The sequence below is a fragment of the Haliaeetus albicilla genome, chromosome Z (genome assembly GCF_947461875.1).
Source record: "Haliaeetus albicilla chromosome Z, bHalAlb1.1, whole genome shotgun sequence".
Lineage (NCBI taxonomy): Eukaryota > Metazoa > Chordata > Aves > Accipitriformes > Accipitridae > Haliaeetus > Haliaeetus albicilla.
The window spans coordinates 72,110,076-72,126,222 of NC_091516.1; the positions used below are offsets into that span (position 1 = coordinate 72,110,076).

General features: G+C 56.7%; 1 protein-coding gene across 6 annotated transcripts in view; it reads right to left on the reverse strand.

Annotated features, from left to right (window-relative positions):
* LOC138683950 (serine/threonine-protein kinase PAK 4-like) overlaps positions 1–16,147 on the reverse strand; it is a 27,508-nt gene continuing 11,361 nt past the window's right edge. The window contains exons 1-9 of one of the 6 annotated variants that reach the window (XM_069777375.1): positions 13,576–13,889; positions 5,483–5,706; positions 2,840–3,514; positions 1,882–2,325; positions 1,662–1,795; positions 1,427–1,553; positions 1,198–1,323; positions 957–1,091; positions 1–825 (exon numbers count right to left, since the gene is read on the reverse strand). In XM_069777375.1, coding sequence (XP_069633476.1) covers positions 670–825; positions 957–1,091; positions 1,198–1,323; positions 1,427–1,553; positions 1,662–1,795; positions 1,882–2,325; positions 2,840–3,514; positions 5,483–5,706; positions 13,576–13,786 — 2,232 coding nt within the window. In that variant the 5' untranslated portion in view covers positions 13,787–13,889 and the 3' untranslated portion in view covers positions 1–669. Of the gene's footprint in view, positions 826–956; positions 1,092–1,197; positions 1,324–1,426; positions 1,554–1,661; positions 1,796–1,881; positions 2,326–2,839; positions 3,515–5,482; positions 5,707–12,674; positions 12,885–13,210; positions 13,484–13,575; positions 13,890–16,147 lie in introns of those variants that run through there. The other 5 variants (XM_069777380.1, XM_069777378.1, XM_069777377.1 and 2 more) reach the window with 5 other exon arrangements.

Genomic DNA, 16,147 nt, shown 5'->3' on the forward strand with positions numbered 1-16,147 from the left:
TGTCTCCAAAAGGACACGTGTAATCTCCAGGGGTCCCCATGCCGGCCCTGGGGCCACCCCATACTGCGGCATTACAAAACGACAATATAAATAGCTTTGTAAAATAACAAAACGGGAGGGGAACAAAAAAAAAAAGAACAAAAAACCCCAAAAGAACAAAAACATGTTTGGAAGGGGTGGGGGGGTGGTAAGGACCCCGAATCAGTAGTGTGGCCGCGGGGCCGTAGTGTTGGGGACATGTGTTGTTCCCCCCCCACCCCGGAGATGCAGGTGGTGGCCCAACCCTGGGGCCGGATAGGGATTAAAAAAGGGAATTTAAAGGAAAAAGTAAGGGGGGAGATGTCCCAAACTGCTCCCCAGGATGGGGGCGACACCGGGTCCAGGGTGGGATAAGCCCCCAGCCCAAATCTCTGCCAGAAAGCAGGGGGGGGGACACACTGGGACAGTGTCACCGCGTGGCCTCGCCGCTGGCCCTGCGCGGAGCGTCGGTGAAGTCATCAAAACCGAGCCGTCCCCCCTCCCTGGCTGCTCCCCGGCTCAGTAGTACGGTGCAGGGGGGTCCATGACCCCGCCAGCGCCCCAACAGTAGTGGCACAGTCACGAATCCAGTTACGAGGCAACGGTGAGGGCCAGGAGGGTGCCGGGGTGGCCACTAGCACTGCCGGCTCCTCACCGCATGCGGTTTTGGCGCATGAGGGGGACGATGCAGGAGGGGGGCCCCGCTTTGCCCAGGAAGGGGTGCTTCAAGAGTTCGTTGGCGGTGGCCCGCTGCACCGGGTCCCGCACCAGCATGCGGTCGAGGAAGCCTTTGAGGGAGGGTGAAACCTGTGGGGAGGGAGTGGGGCGGCTGTCAGCAACATCCCGGGGTGGGTGGACACATCCCAGGGGACCTCAGGGAGCCCCTGGAGGGTTTTCCCCCTCCCCAGGATGGCCTGTCGCCCCCCCCCCCCCTTTACCTTGTGCACGTTTTTAAGCTTGGGGGGCAGATTGTCTCGGATCATCTTCATGGCCTTTAACGGCGGCTCATTAAAATAGGGCGGCTCCCCGTCGACCATCTCAATAACCATCACGCCCAGGGACCAGATATCAACCTGTGGGGTGGGGGGGGACATGGTAAAGCCAGGGGTTAATTCAGGGGTGAGGCCACCCTGCGCCCCCAAACCCGCCCCGCATACCCCAAACCTGCGGCACGCTCACCTCCGGGCCGTAGGGCAGTCGGGAGATGAGCTCTGGTGCCATCCAGTACGGGGTCCCCACCAGCGACTTCCGTCGCGGCACCTCCTTGTTCACTTGGGCACAAAACCCGAAATCAGAGAGTTTCACCTAAAAAGCCGGGGAAGGGGACCGGTGAGAAGGGCTGCCACCGCGTTTTGGCTGGCCGGGAGGCTCTGTACCTGCCACCGCTGTACCCCACCACGGCACTTACCCTGCCATCGTGCGTGAGGAGGATGGAGTCACTCTTGATGTCGCGGTGGATGACGCCCTGTGCGTGGAGGACGGAGAGGGCCTTCAGGACGGCCAAGCAGACGGCCGCGATCTGCTCCTCATTCATCCTACGAGCCGATAGAGAGGGTGGGAGGCGAGAGCCAAGCATGCCAGGGGGCAGACCCCAGTGCCAAGCCGGTGAAGGGGGGACAAACGTGGGGGTCCCCAGGACGTACCTGGTGTGCGTGACGATGTCGGTCAAGGCGCCGCCCTCCAGGAACTCCATCACCACCCAGAGCTCGTCGCCCACCAGGTAGCTGTTGTACATCTCCACCACGTTCTCGTGCTGGTAGTCCCGCATGATCACCACCTGCCGAGTGGAGACTGCGATTGAGCCCACCGACAGCGCGCAACACCCAAAAGCGGGTCCCTGAGGGGGTCCCTGCTCTGCCTCACCTCGTTAAAGAGCAGCTCACGCCGCTGCTGCTTGCGCAGGTCCATCTTCTTCACGGCCACCAGCTTGCCGGTGCTCTTGACGGTGGCAATGCAGACGATGCCGGTGGAGCCCTCACCGATCTTGATGAAGTTGTCCAGGTAGGTGCGGGGGTCTCCGGGATCCACCACCATCTGCAGGGCTGCCCGAAATTGCTCATGGGAGACGCGCTGGGGTTCACGTTGGGGCGAGCGGGGCTGCTGCGGCCCTGCCGGGGGTGGCGGGGGGCCGGTGGGTGGCTGGCGAGCAAGGTGGGGATCCGAGGCGTGCGGGGTGAGGCCGGGATGGGATGGCTCAGGGTTTTTGGAGCGTGGCGGGCCAGGGGGGTGGGCTCGGGAGGAGCCGGCACCACCGCTCACCGGCCCATTGGATGCCACCTCTTGCAGTCGTCCGGGCCGGTGCTCTGCCTGCAAAGAGATGGGAGGAGAGGGACGTCAGCCACCAAAAGCCCAGGGTAGCACACGGCTGGAGCTAGGATTTTGCCGCTGTCCCCAAAATGCTGGGCACCGACCCTGCAGCCTCCAACCAAGCGAGTGGAGAGGTGATAGCGGGGCCGGGCGCTGCCGAAGGAAAGGTTTGTGCTAGACAGGCTTGGAAGGACCAAGGAAGAGGGAAGAGGAGACAGCGGGGGAGCCAGAGGCTGCTTCGGAGACAAGGATGGGGCCGGTGCCACAAGGAAAGCACAGAGCGCCCGTGGGGCCGGTGGTCTTCGGCATGTGCCGGTCCTACCGGTCTTAATTGGAGTGTAGGAGCCCGTTAGCTGGCACTTGCTTAGGAAGCAGAGGAGAGAGGCTGCTTTTCTAGGAGGCGGAGGAGAGGCAGAGCGAGGAAAAGCTCCCCTGGGCTGCACAGCCAGGGAAGGAGAGGTTGCTGCCAAGCGGATCTGGTCGGAGCGGGGGGGAGCAGGGTGGGAACCTTTACCTGTGAACCTGCGCCCCTGCCGGGGTCGGTCTCAGCCCGCGGGTAGGTATTAAAAGGCCGTCCCGTCTGCTGAGCCGTCTTCATCACCCCTTCAGAGATGGGGATGTTGGGAGTCCGGATATTGGGCCCGGAGAGCGGGCGTTTGTCCCGGGGGGATTGTGGGCTGGTCTCGCCGGCGTAGGTGGATTTGGGGCGCTTGTCGGAGGGCTCGGGGCGCTCCCGCCGCACCACCCGGTCTGCCGGCTCGCTGTAGTCCCTGTCGGCAGGGTAGTCCCGCCAGCCGTCTCGCTCGGCCGGGGTTTTGGGGTACTCGGGAGGGGGCGGGCGGCCGCTGGCAGGGGGAGCGGGTTTGGGGCCAGGTTCCTGCCCACGGGGCTGCTGGTGGTGGTGGGCGCGTTGGTCCTCCCTCTCCCGGGGTCTCTCCTTGCCCTGCTCTAGCTCGCTTCTGGCCCCGTGACGGCTCTTCTCCTTGCTCCTGCCGGCATCCTCGTGCGGCCGGGCAGCGGCCGGGCCCTCGGAGAGGCCATTCTCCTGGTAGAGCTGGTCGCGGCGGGGCGGGAAGGGGGGGCTGTCCCTGCGCAGAGAATTGGAACGGGACACGGACATGTTCTCAAACTCGTCCAGCAGCCAGGTCAGGGAGCCGTCCTTGGCGGCTTTGCTGCCCCGCACGATGGTCTTTGAGCAGGACGTGGGACGGGAGGCGGACAGGAACACAAAGCACAAACAGAACAACAGAAAAAAAAAAAAAAGAAAAAAAAAGGGAAGAAAATAAAAAAAAATGAAAATGAAATGCCTGGTGGTGATGGGGACATGGCTCACACAGAGGGGACGTGGGGAGGGGAGGGGACAGGGTCTCCAGGGGCTGGTGCTGATGCCACCTCGGTCCAGTTGAGTGCCGGGAGGTGGCTGAGCCCAGCGGGGCTGTGCAGCCTCACGGAGGAGGATGCTGGAGGCTGGGAGAGAGGGGAGGGGACTCTGCCTTTCCCCAGCAGCCCCATGCCCCACCGGGACGTTTCTAGGCACTAAAATAACAGGGCTGTCCCTCGAGGAGCTGGAGCCAGCCTCGTGCCTCTCCTCCAGGACGGGCCAAGCGCCCCAAAAGGCAGCACGCACCCGAGAAGCATTTGGCCAGACCCAGCCCCACTCAGGGGGCTCACAGGGAAGGGTCTGGAGGGCTGCTGGCAGTGCCTCGTCCCCTGGCTTGTGCCCAGGGGGCTCCGTCTGCCCCCAGAACACCATTATTAGTAACTGTGCAGAGGCAGCAGGTTTTGTTCCTGGCTGGGGTCCAGTCCCAGCAAAGCTCTGGGGCAGGTGCTGGTCCTCCTCCCCTCAGTGTCATCGACCCATGGAGGAGGGAGAGGAGATGCAGGAGGTGAGGGCAGACATGGTTCGTTTAGCCAAATGTTAATGAGCCTGTCCCGAATGCCACCTCAGAGCAAAGGGGAAGAGCAGAGCAGGTAAAAATGAAGCCTGATGCTGGAAGGCAGGTCCCAGCCAGGCAGGACACCCAAACTGTGGAGCTGTGGGCTGCGCAGAGAGGGTTCCCTCGGCTCCCAGTATCAGACTGGCTGGAGTGGGGAAGGACATGCCCTGTTTCCCAGCTCTCAGGGAGGGATCTGCACCCTCATGGACTTGAGCCTCGGAGGGCACAACCATGCAGCCAGAGGCGAGGGGATAGTGGGAGCCATCCCATCCTCATCCCCTAGACCTCTCGCCTTCCTCTGAAGAGGATGCCTTCCCCTGCAGCAAGCACCTCCACACAGGGTAAGCGAGCACAGCACATCCTTGGCTATTTATATCCCCTCCTCTTCCTCCTCCTCCTCCTCCCACCGCCTTGGGGAGGAGGTTATTTCCTTGACAAGCGAGCCGAGCCTGTACCTCCACAACAAACCCCAGCTGCATGGGATGCAGAGGCTCCCAACCACGAGCCATGGGGCTTGGCAGCACCGAGGGGCCCCACCGGTTTTGGCATCTTTTTGGGTCAGCAGAATTGCCCAGCTGGCTTCACTCGGAAAGGCTGCAGCCAGCGTTACTCACGGCTGCTGGAGCCGCCCCATTGTCCGGGGCAAACCAGCCGAGTGAGCGAAGCCGCTGGCTGCGCAGGAACGCCAGCGCTGGGCATGCTGGTCGCACCATGGCCAGTGCCGGGGACTTTAATTAGGGTGAAGGTGGAGGAACAGCAGAGCTGGGGCATGGGGGTGGCGTGGGTGTCCTCAACTGAGGGGAGCAGACAAGCCAGACTTTAAAAAAACGACGTAATGGCAGCTTGGGGAAACACAGGCATGGGGAGGGGATGAGATGGGAAGGAACAGACACTGTTTTTCCCTGGCGTTTTCCTGTAGGGTGTTTTTTTTCCAGCTGCTAGGAGGATGCGGGAGAGGTTTTCACACTGTGTGGGTGGCAGCTGGGTGGTCCCTGTCCCGCACAGCCCCGCACCGAGCAGGGAAGGGGCAGGCAGTTGGCTGTGGGGATGCCGCTGCCGCCTGCACAGATTAGAGACCAAACTGTCACCTTACCTGCTCCGTGGCACCCCAGGGAGAGGGCACAGAGCCCAAATTATCCCCAGCCTGGCTTTCTGGCCCCTAAAGCAGTATCATCAGCCCTCCCCGAGAGGGCAGAGGCCACGGTGGCAGAGCTGCCTACCTTCTGAGAGCCGTGCTGGATGGCAGTGATGCAGACAGGGTCCACCAGTGGCTTGGGGCGCTTGGCCGACTCCTCGATGATGCCCTGCCATTGCCGTGGCAGCCCTGTGAATTTCTGCTCTTGCTGGTCGTAGCCGGTGTGGACGCGGTGCTCAAAGTTGGAGGGAGCAGAGATCTCGATGCGTTTCTTCTTCTTGCTGAACATGGTGAGGCCGGCTAGAAGACCTGAGGGGCAAAGAAGGGGGACAAAATGAAGCCTGGAGGAGGAGGGAGAGGTGGGCAGTGCACCAGTGACCTCAGCAAGCCATAAAATGAACAGCCCCTTCTTTAGAAAGTGACCTTGCTCTCTGGCAAAATAATTACTTGCCACACATGTGCCAAAAAGGAAACACCTTGAGTGACTGTAAGCCCTGAGCTTCGTTAGGCTGCTCCCCGTCCAGGCGGGTTATTATAGCCCACCTGACCTCGCAGCTGCGTTTGCAATCCCCCACCGGTCCTTCTCATCCCCCATTTTTTCCGCTTGTTTGAAGATGCATTTGCAGGTCCCTCCTGCCTTTATTTTTTTAAAGCGAAGGCAGTGATTGCAAACCAGGGCAACCAAGGGAGCTTTTCGGGGCTCCAGGCTGCCCGCCTGTACAGCGCATGAGAAAATTCCCTGCAATGAGCTTCGGCTCCTCAACCTGCCGTCCTTCTTTGTCACCACCTGGGTGGACAATTTCCTCGGCTCTTCCTCCAGCCATTCCACGAATGGCTTCCCCTGACACAGTGTCCCAGCACCCAGGGATTTAGGGCTGATCTTGCAAGTGTTTTGCAGCACTGCAATTACTCTTCCGCTGGTCTGCAGCCAAAGTTTGGCAACTGTCCCCCCAAGGGCTTCAACCAGCATATTGCAGCCTCCTTGGGGCAGAAAACACCCACTCGGACACACAAGGGAATCAGCAGGTATTCATCATTATACTGAAGTTAAACTCTAGCAGCTGAACAGGCACCTAAGGGTAAAACACTGACCCTGCACTGCTCTGGGCTCGTTAGCCGGCCACAGACGAATCCAAAGAAACCCCTTGCAGTGTCTTCTCCTGGCTCCCCACCACCAGCTGCCCTGAAGTGACAGGGAACTGGTTGGATATGGAGCGGCGTGGAGGTCTGCCCAAGCCCAGCAGGCAGGTGGACGGGTGCCTAGCCAGGACCTCGAGCAAAATCTCCCTAATTAAAGGTGTTTTCTCAAGCACATGCGACGTGTTGCCAAGATGGGGACGGTGGAGTTCACATGCATCTCTGCATCATGGAACAACTTTGGTTACGATTACTGTCTTCCAGATTCAGGTCCTGTTTTGGACCCTGGTGACTGATCCTGCACAGTTCTCCATGAAAAAAAAGCCGGTGGCGTGCAGCACCTCTCCAAGAGGTAGCGGAGGGGCCTGGGGTGCTTTTGGTGCGACACTAAAGCAGCAGCAAGTCTTCTCGGAGCCTCCATGGGGGCCATGCATCCCGGCTCAGCCCCGGGAAGCACCGTTGCCTCCGTGAATCACGGGACAACACAGGCTTGGATTACTAACGCCTGTCCTCACTGCAAAGGCATTTCCAAGCCCAGCTGGGGCTGGACTCTGCTTCCTTCCACCGCAACCCCCGCACTTTTGCCTGTCCTGGAGGTGAGATAATGCTGCTGCCAGGGATTCGGCAGCTCACACGACCCACAGAGACGGTTGGGGATGTCCTTCTCCTCTCCGCAACTGTTGCAGTTGTCTTCCTGAAGCCATAAAGGGGTGGCACGAGGCAGGGGTCTTCTCCCTTCTGGGATAATCCTGCTTCTTTCCACTTGTCTTTGCTTCCTCCCCAGCGTAACTTGCACAGGCATTATGTTTCTTCCAGGAGAAGGGAAGTTTTGGGAGCCCCAGTCTCGCAGACATTCTTCTGCATCCCTCCTCTCTTTGATGTAATGCTCCTAAATTTAAAAACTAAGCAAAAAACCCTCCCACAATTAAAAGCTAGGAGATTTTTTTTTAAAAAAATGAAACACACAAGGTACAACAAGGAAAGCAAGCTGGTAGCGAATGCAAGCCCGGGCAGTCCAGCGACACGCGGGAAAAGGTCATTTCGCTGGACGTCGGTGACTAACACCATTCCTTAAGCCTTTAGGTAAAAGGGTGTCATTTGAAACCACTTTTAAGTGTGGTTTTAAGGCAGCATTTTAAGTTACAAGCTGAATAAACCGACAAGAAAAACAGCCTGACCTGCAAAAAGTCAGGCACGCAGATGTTCAGCCTGAGTGAGAACAAGAGACTGTTTACTCAGGCACTTAAATACAGGTCGAGGAGCCTAAAATACAAGTCAAGGCTGCTGAAACTAAACTTAGCAGCATGGCCAGCACGTTTTCAGCATGAAATTCAAACCCAGTTTTCGCCCAACAAGTTATACAGTTTCCCTTTGCAGGCTGCAAAGACAAAGCCACTGAATACAGCCAGTTTTCTTTATTTATTTACAAGTTTTGTTCATTCACGGTGTATTTGAGACTATCCCTGAACGCATCTCAGTCTCCCAGGATGAAGAGCTGTGGCTGCAGAGGAAGCCTGGCCCCAGGGTGGACAGCCACGCCAATTTTCCTGGTGTAAACACCCGCAGCCAGGCACAATAGAGGCTTGTTTACATCGTCCAAACGCCCGCATCCTTTCAAGCTCAAAGGTACACGATCGATCCTGCCCAGCGGGAGCCCGGAGCACTGGCAAGCCTCCCCTATATCAACAATTTCAGGTTGTTTTTTTGAATTGTTTCAATAGTTTCTGCAGCGGAGCAGATGCTGGAAGTCGGCGCAATCCTGCTCCTCCCGACCCGGGAGAGGAAAATAAAAAATTTCTGAGTTGCAGTAAAGAGAAAAAAAAGAAATCAAGCTTTAGATGGATACCATCACACCCAGGGCTAAAGCAAGAGCACTTGAAAGTGAGCCCTCGCTCTTGTGCATTGTGGCTCGGCTGATATTCCAACCAGGACGAGAGCCAGAGAGAAACAGGTTGGAGCTATTGGACCCTATTAAACACCAGCGTCAGTCGAGGGGAAAGATTAGCAACTCAAAATGCTCCTAAAGCAGCTTAAGGACCTTAAACTCTGATTTTTTTTTTCTCCCCCATTAAATACCTGCTGAGCGTCCTCTGGGTCCAGCCCCATACACATGGGGTGCCAGTGGTCGGTGCAGTGAATGCAGAACAAGGGGTGAGTGAGAAAAGCGTCCCCTTGCTGAAACACCCTCGCCGCAGCCTGGAAAGACCGGTAGCGCCGGCTATTTCCACCTCAGCACTCCGGCTACTGATGGCAACACCAGCACCTGCCCGCTGGCAGCGGGATCGAGAGCTGCCAAGTCTGCTGGCGGTTGCCAAAACCAGCTGATCTCCGTAACTACCGGCTTGTTCTGGACTCGGCGGGTGACAGAGCTCGGTTCACAGCCGCTGCCGGGGATCTGCTGGCACTCGGCGAGCCATGGTCCAGGAGGTGCTGTAATTAATGGGGGTCAGATGATGCTTTTAAACAGGTTCCTGCTTGAGTGCGAGCCCCGGTGTCCATACATGGATGCTGCTCACCTTAGGTGCAAGCCCCAGGGAGAGAAGAGGACGAAGCTGCAAATTAACCCACCTTTCGCTTGCCTGAAACCAGCAGGTCGGTGCTTTCACGTGAGAAGCAGCTTGGGCTTTAAAACATCAAAAAAAGTACCAAAAAATCCCCTCTCCGGGGACACAGCGCGCCGGCACCAGGGGAATGCCACCACGGGGATGAGCCTACCAAGCTACGATGGTGCAAGCCTCTCACCATGTCCAGCTCCAGCCCTGCGTCTCGCTGGCAAAAGCCCATCAGCAGAGGAAAAACCGGTTTTTATTTGTTTGTTAGTAAAAGCAGGCGGCTGGGAGGAAGCACACCCCTCCCACACGGGATGGGGGACATGGAGGCAGCTGAGTAAAACAAACCCAAGGAAGCCTGGCATTTTAGGCCACTATTTAAGGTTTGTTTGTTTAACTCCCTCATTTCTCCAGTTTCAGAAGGAGCAGTGCCATCCTGCAGTGCCCAAACCCAAAAGGAGCTCACCAGGAGGATTTTGGGGAGACCCTGTGGCTGGTGGGATGCAATTCGAGCGTGACCTTTAGTGCCTAACCCCACCGGCTGGTTTCACAGTGGCCGGTGCCTGGGACCAGGCTAGAAGCAAGCTGACAAAATTTGAAAGGGGACTGAAGTCAGTCGAGTCGAGAGGCTGAATCCTGGTGGAGCTGGGTGACACCCCACCACTATGCACACTGTCCCCATCCCGCAAAAGGGGGACAATCCTGGGACACACAGGGACTCAGGGACAATGCCAAAATCCTGCTGCGGGCACGGGGAGAGCGGCAGAGCCAGGGCTGCCATGAGGCAGATCCGTTTTTCCCACTTTCACTGCCTTCGGGTGGTGATTGTGGCTGTTTCCTTCCATTTTAGTCTCCCTGAATCTGCTTCCGACAGGCTGCCCGGCGCGAAACTGAACAGCTCCCGAGACAATCCCTTTCTCCACACAGGAAATCCCAACTCCAGTGCTCCAGCATCCCGCCACGTCCAAGGCGTCCACAAAGGCACTCCCTACTCTCCAGCTTTCCCAATCTTTGAGGTTTTCTGAATAAATCCCCGATCCATTAGCAAAGTTTTTCTCTGCCTGGATGCCTCCACCTCCATCCTGGTCTCCCTTTAAAAAACGGAGGGAATCCCATATATTTGCGATCCACTGTTTTACCTGCTCACCCCAGGGGTCTGACATAGCCGCTCTCGGGCTCTCTTCAGCACAATCCAGCGCCGGCTTGGGCTGCGTTGAATCCTGAACTGCACTGTGCACAAGCAAATACATTAACTAGGGGTAAACAAAGGTGTGAACGTGCAGCCAGTGGGTTTACGGGATTCCCGAGCCAGGAAAACTTCACGTTCTAGACCCTGATGGCTAAAAAGTAACCCCGGGGCGGGTGCTTTTGTTCAGTTCATCCTTTTACGGTCACAGCAAGCACCACGTCGGCTTCCCGTAGCTTCTAGCCCAGGCAGACTGCTGCTGTTTTGGTGAGGAACAGACATTTCAGGCCATCCCTGTGGCAGGACTGCGCCTAAAAGGAAAACCAAGGCTGGTCCCTCCTTTCACCTGCACCTGTAGCTCCCAAACACCACCTTCCTTTGCACAGGATCCTTCCTCGCATGCAGGAGCCTTTGCGGAGAATCGCTGTGTGGACAAAAGTCCGGTTTCTGGATGGCAAAGGGTCTCCTGGTTTTGGGAGATAATCGCTGAACTTTAAACTGGGATGTTTAAAAAACGCTCACTTTGTGTTTGACTGCAGGGAAGTCTAAGGAAACTATATGTACCTGGAGGATATACATCAACTTGCACACCGGAGGTTGGAGCATCCGAGTGCCTTGGGACCCTGCTAGTTAAGCTAATCAGCCTCCAAATCTACCTTGGCTTTGCAAAAAATAATCCTTTTGGGGCTGGCTGGGGGAAAACAGGCAGCGCAAAGGGACATGGGGGCTGAGCCGAGCCTGGAGGAGATCTCGATGGTGGGAAGGGACTCTCTGCGAAAGGAGGAAGGGGTTAAGAGCGGGTTAACATCTCCCCCACGTTCCCCCCTCTTGGCTAGATATTCGCCTCCACCAGAGCTATGCACATTCCTCAGCCCTGTCCTAGCCCAGGTCAGATTCCCTTTATCTCTGCTTTGTTTAATTAGTTAGCCATTAACTAACGCTTCTAGCAGCCCTGAGTAAACAAAACAGCAGAATATTCTCCATTGCTGACAAACACCCCGAAACCTATGTTAACGCTGGCGGGGAGTTTGCTAGCAGCTTTCAAATGAAAAATAAAGGGGGGAAAAAAAAGCTGACAAAGGTGCACGCAGACAATTTGTTCCCTTGCATAAAATCTGAAACTGATAGATTTGAATGTCCATTGGCAGGAGAGTGTCCTGCCATTTGCGTGGACAAATGGCAAACAGATTTAACAGATCCCCGGCAGGATCCAGAAGCAGCGTCCCGTTTGTCCCTGTGCCTAAGAATAAATCTCTGGTGCAGCTGTACATGGTTCACACACTCGCCTCCTCTTTAAACACATTGGGCCCAGCAAAATAAACATCTGGTCCAGCTGCTCCTGCTCCCCGGAGCAGCAGAAAGGGGCTGTTTGTCTTGCAGCTGCACCGCGTTCACATCTCAGAGCTGGTCTCCCTACCCCAGGCTCTGCAAAGAGACTTTCTGCCTGATACAGGTGAAGTTTGGATTTTGAGACACAATTTTAGCTGAGGACGCTCAGAAGTTGGATAAATTACGTGGTGCTTGAGGAAAAAAACAAACAAAAAAAACCCACACAGAGGGGGCTCTGGAGTCCTGGCTGCCCCTGGCGTCAGCTCAGCTCACCCAGAGCCTCCTCCGAGGTTCAGAGGAGCCCATGGGACACCCAAGAGCAAGAGGAACCCCCCGGGTGCCAGCACTGTCACCCAATGCACCCCTTCAGAACTGACTCTGGCATTCAGGTCTTCTCTTCAGGCCAGGTCAGGCTCGGACATAAGGGGTTTTAGGGGGTCTTACAAATCCCCAAAGCCTCGTTCCCACCGTGCCAGCAGGCAGCTGGCTCCGGGTGACATTATTTCCTTGTTGACATATTCCTCTTGTTTCCACGCAAGAACAACCTTTTGCTTGCCACCAGCTGGGAAGTGTTAGCCAGCGACGAGCCCTTCCACATCATTAACCTGTGTGCCATCTGTGGCCGAGCAGGACGCCCTGCCAAAGGGATATCCAGTTTTTAAAGTCCAAACCCTGTGTGTGGCACAGATGTGGGGTTCAGTTTTCCCCTGCTTGCTGGGTTTTCAGTTTTTCCCCTTTTCCTTCCCATGCAAACAGGCTCACCCCTACGCGCAAGGAAAATGAGAGTCCCTCCCATCTTCCTTGCCAGAAATAACTCTGTTTCCCCCCGAAACACCGGCCTCACCTCACAGCGCCGCTAACGAACAACAGACCTGCTTCAGCCAGCAAGATGGAGAGATCCCCTGTTGCTCCGCGCGTCTCCAACAGCCGCCCAACCAGGCTCAGGCTCAGGCTCAGAAAGGGAATAAACCTCCTCTGAGAGCCTCCCCCTCAGTGCTCCCCCTTCCCAAAACAGCCTGGTTAAAACTCATTAAAAAAACCAAACATAAAAATCAGCCAGACTCTGCATTACTCACCTTCACCATCCTCCTGCTTCCTGCAAGCCAGAGGGGGAGGAGGGAGAGAAGATCACTCCAAGCCCTCGCCCCGAGAGAGGCGTGGGGACTAAGGAACCCCCCCAAAACCGTGCACGGGTGGCCCCTTGTGGGGCAAAGGGGGCTGGGGGGGGTGTCACAGCTCACGCTGGAGGCCGGCAGCTCCGGCCCAACGCTCCGGGCCAGCGGCAGAGCTTCCAACTCCTGACGCTGCAAACTCCAAAGCGCCTCCCCCAGCACCGGCGAGCGATGGGCGGACGAGCGCAGGACGGGGGCCGGGATGTGGGGAGACCTATGGATTGGGGCAATCTGCCATCAGCTCCCCAGGCCAGCCGGGGTCCACGCTCCCAGACCCCCCACCTGGTTCCTGGACCCCGATGGCCGCTCCTGGCCCCGTGGGGGACACGATCACTGCCTATGGAGGACCAAGCCAACGCAGTGGTCCTGGCACACAGCTCTCCCCACCGGTGTTTTCTCCCCCTCCCCGCCGCAGTGCTGACTTTCCCAGCTTCACGTACTTCCCAACCTGCTCTTATCGCCCTCCAGAACCGGTTTTGCAGGCAGACGCTCCTGCCACTGGGCTCCCGTGGGCTCCGGGCTTGTACCGGGACGGCTGGACTTTCCTCTCCTTCATCCTCCGGCGGTTGGATGCCGGGGACGGACTGGGACAGGAGTGAGCAGCGCGGTTAACCCCGGTGTACCCCAGAAGGGGTCCAGGGAGGCAAAGCTGCTTGCTGAGCAAAGCTTGTCCTACTCACTTCCCACAGCGGTGAGTCCCACTCCGAAGTCAGTGACTGAAATAACAGCTTGCCGCTGTCTCCCCGCGCCCAACGCAGTGACTAACGCCGGCGCTACGGCCCCACGATTTAACAGGCATTATTACCATTTTCCAGGACTGGGAGCGCCGCTGCCGTTGAACTCTCGCCCACGCCGCGAGGCCGGTAATCCGTCGAGAGAGCGCGGAGGGAGGAATAGCCGGGAGAGGAGATGGCAGGGCGGCTGCCGCGAGGCTCGGAGGGGTTAAAGACGAAGCTTGCAAGAAGCGGAGCAGGAATAGAGGAGATTTGAGCCGGGAACCAATGAGGCAGCAACATTTGAAACAAAGCAGCCAGTCAAGTCCCCCTCCGGGTGGCTGGGGATCAAGAGACGGGGAAGGAAGGAGAGGGAAAGGGCAGTAGAGAGCCGGCAGAAAACCTGCCAGCCATCCCGGCAGGAAGAACCGGCCCTCCCAGCCCGGGTAATTTCCCCCGGTCGGGGTAGCAGCCCTTCGCCATGCCGCGCTTCCAGCGTGCCTCTCTCCCACTGCGCGTCCCCTCAGTGCGTTCACCCAGCTTTCTCAAGAGCCCCTAAAAGCGTGTCTGTGCCCTGGAGTATGGGCACAGAGCACGCCGGTGAAGCGTGTCCATCGGTGGGGACTGCCGGCACACGCTGGTGCTGCAGTAACCAAGCCCCTCATGGCCGGGACCGGCGACCTGCAGCCGCAGCTCCCGTGGGTTTTGCTGGTTTTAAGACCCCTTGTTAAGATACGTGACCCCTGAAGCCTGGCCAGGGGACTCTAGGTGTGATCTGGACCTTCTGTGTGAGGATGAGCTGAGGAGCTCCTCACCTGGGCATCGGAGCCTCACCTAAGGGTGAGGATCACAACTCTGCTGCCTAAAGCTTCTGCCTCTTCCACTGTCTCTGGCTGAAAGAGAGTGATGCCTTTTCCTAAACGAAAGCAGCACTAATTGGTGGGTCCCATGAGGTAGCGTGCACTCTCCAGCTCGCTCGCTGCGAGGAGGAACAGTGTCTGAGCCCTCTCCGGCAGAGAAAAGCAAGGCTTTGATGTCGGCGTGCATATTTCACTCCTCTCTTTTCTTTCCTTCAGTGTTTGCTCAAACACCCTCAAATTGGCCTGATGAGCTGGCGAATCTCACAGACAAACTTGGGAGGTTTGCCTGGCATTGCAAATCAACTGCAGCCCGCTGTGCCAAGCACCTGAGCAGCTGCGAGCCTCCGCCACGCACAGTCCAGCCCATCGGCGTTTGCTGGGAAGGTGCCAGACCACGAACTGGGCAGCGAGGGCGAGACGGGGGAGAGCAGCAGGCACCTGCGGGTGATAAGAGTTGAGCCACCACAGCTGTGCCTCTGCCAACTCCATCCAACGGAGCCCGATGATGTCTCGCAGCCGAGAAGGTCTTATTTTTATTCAAATGCCTTTTACAAGTAGGGAGGGTGGGTAAAAAAACCACAGTCGGGAATGTTAATCATTTATCATGGTTTACAACAAGATTGCTCACTTCCCATTTGCACTAATTTTCCTCGTATTTATTCTCTTTCAGAATATTCATGGATCAAAATATCTTCTGCACCACCATCGGACTGCTAATTGGCGCTTGGAAGCTTTCCTAGAATCACATCAGAAGGATGTGGCGTCCGGGGGGAAAAAAAATAATAAGAAAAGATCATCAGAGGAAGACTAACCTCTCCCACCACTTGTTCTTTTTTTTTTTTTCCCTCTCCAATTTCACAAGTCACAACCTTACGCTGCTTGGCTGGAGAAGATGCCAGAGTGCCATAAGTGTACAGAGGATGTGGTGAAGGAGCGTGTTTCGGTGCAGCTCAAGCAGGATGTTCCTGGCATCACCAGGATGGAGGATCTCGATGCTGCCGCATCGCGTGGGGGTCTTGAAGGGCAGCTCCATGGGCAGATGCCTGCGCTGGGCGAATTCACAAGCCTGCATCCGTCAGCACCGGACCCTTTTGGGATGCAAGAGCTGCACGCATGCTTGGAGGGAAAAGGTGGTTCGCTTAAAACCTTAACAGAGAGTCGTGGCCACAGCAATTTAAGATGTTACCTAGCTTGGTGAAAAGCACTGAATTCATCCCAAGCCCCCCAGGAGCTTGAGAACGGGCTTCAGATCACATTTTAGTGTTCATGCGTTCCTCGTTTTATCTGTTTGGGAAGGAGAAAAACAGCAGCGGAGAACTGGGAAGAACTCGAGCCGCGGCGTCTCTGTTAATGCAAGAGGCAAGACCCATTTGTGCTTCTGGAAAGTTATTTTTCTTGTGTCAGTACGAACAAGCAGAGGCTTAAAAACCTCCGATTCGCACGTCTTCAAAAGCTGCTGCGACTACAAAAATTCACCAGCTGCTCTCTTCAGCTGCCAAGAGCACAAAGAGCCCCCAGCATCAATTTCAGAGCCTTGTGAAACACACTAATTAATTCATATAAAGATATAAGCACACTAAAGAAATAGCTCTAGCCCCCAAATCTTAGCGAAGGCACATGTCTTTCCTAATCCTTGCCTTGCAGACGATTCTGATGTTTCCTGAACCTGCAGCACCCTTGCCTGCTTGGTACCACCTAATTAGTCCCTTCCCACTGTGCAAGCACATCCCGATAGCGCCTCAGAGCACCGAACAAAAGCTTGTCTCCAAAACAAACTCCACTCGCAACTCAGCCCTACCACCAG